At 52.7% G+C, this 1660-nt stretch overlaps 1 protein-coding gene across 1 annotated transcript; it reads left to right on the forward strand.

Moving 5' to 3' along the window:
• Positions 1-978, forward strand: CGCA056_v015137 (Neutral protease 2-like protein MEP5; the record flags this gene model as incomplete). Its single annotated transcript, XM_037330378.1, has 3 exons — positions 1-277; positions 399-801; positions 882-978. The coding sequence occupies 3 exons, from the start codon at positions 1-3 to the stop codon at positions 976-978; spliced, it is 777 nt and encodes a 258-aa protein (XP_037171235.1).
• Positions 979-1660: the final 682 nt, after the last annotated feature.

Here is a 1660-nt window from a genome sequence, read left to right on the forward strand (position 1 = left end):
ATGCGGAAAGTCATCTCCATCTTGTTCGTTGCGTTGAACTTCTCCCATGTCTTTGGCGTGTTAACTCCTTCCGAACGCGGCCTTCTCGCCTCTTATGACAAGCGAGCGCTGACGTCCTGGGTCTCTATGACTAAAGGAAGCGACTGGCCATGCTCATCATCGCAACTCAAAGATATTGAGAAGTCAGTTGAGCACGCGAAGATCTTAGCCAACGGAGCCATAGTGGCCTTGGACAATGCTGGGACAACATCGAAGGCCTATACGAGATGGTTTGGCAGTACGTCAACAACTTCATTTCATTATTCACACGTCTTGCTACTGACGGTGAAGTCGGGCTCCTATGCCTCTTGCGTCTGGCGTCTATTTATGGAGTCGAGTGCTGACTGTGATACTGATAGGAACCAATGCTAATAAAGCCCAGCTTTCTACGATCAAGACCAGCCACTTCGGGGCACCAAACAGATTCCTGCAGATGCCGTCAAGCACCGTCAAGTCATACGATGAAGGCGGTCCGAGCCCACAACGACTGGTCTATGCATGCCCCCCTAAGGACTTTCCCTTGTGCAACGGCGGGGTGGCGGCTGCTGCCATCAATGCCGGCGACCAAGTATTCAAAACCAACATCCTCCTCGCCTGCCCTTCCTTTTTCAAGAAAGCCAGCAATTCGCAAATGCTTTCGAACTGGCGGAAGGGAAAATACACGCCATCTTCGGGGATGATATTGCTGCACGAGACGCAGCATCTCGACGCTATTGTCGGCAAGGGCAAGCGCTGTATTGACCTGGCATATCCAGTGGAGGAGTAAGTCTTTCCCTCCTATATCCGATGATACCTGATTCGAAACCACGAGAGATTTGCAAATGCTAAACACGAAACGTCAGCTGCGAGAAGCTTACAGATAAGGACAAGATCAGGAACGCCCAAAACTATGCGTTCTTCGCCCTAGACGTCACGGCGATCCCGCCTAAACGGAAGTAGGGCGGTTCTGATATTGAAACGACCGGCGACAAGGGAGAGAGCATTCGAGATGGGGGTGGCATCGATTATTGAACCCTTCTTGATAATATCTATTCTATATTGCGGGTTGATAACTCGGACTTGACGATGTCTCCACATCCAGAGGCTCCGTGACTTGGAGAGGTGGCGGTAGATAAGGTCATCACTTGCTGTCCGGTAGTCTCAGTAGTGGCAGGCATGGCCGCGGGTGACCATCAGCGCTTCATGGGGTGGGAGGCCATCGGGATGAGGGGGAGGGACGTCGCTCGGGTCCCCCAGTGGTATGGACTTCAGCAGCGCGGGACGGCCGACGGCCTTGCGGCTTGGGCATGTGGTGTTTCTCGGCTGGATGCCGGCTTACGCGTTCCACGAACGGCTTTAAGGCGTAGCCGCAAGGCCGGTAGATGAGCACCGGCTCGGCCTAATTTAATTGCAGGTGCAAAGCTCCTAGTTGCTGCCGTTGTTTGTCCATCAAGCGGTGCGGTGTCATGGGCTCGGGCGGCGGCGACAACAGCAAAAGGGGGATTAGGAGAGACGTGTCCGCTACTCTTCAATGTAACCTTTTCTCCTGAATAGAGGTGTAATAGCAAATGGTCTTTTGTCACTTCTTCTTCTCATACTTCGCTTCCCTAGAAACGGTTTGGTTTTCTCTCACTTTTCGTCC

Source organism: Colletotrichum aenigma (genome assembly GCF_013390185.1).
Source record: "Colletotrichum aenigma strain Cg56 chromosome Unknown KSG_Cg56_contig41, whole genome shotgun sequence".
NCBI classification, from domain to species: Eukaryota; Fungi; Ascomycota; class Sordariomycetes; order Glomerellales; family Glomerellaceae; genus Colletotrichum; species Colletotrichum aenigma.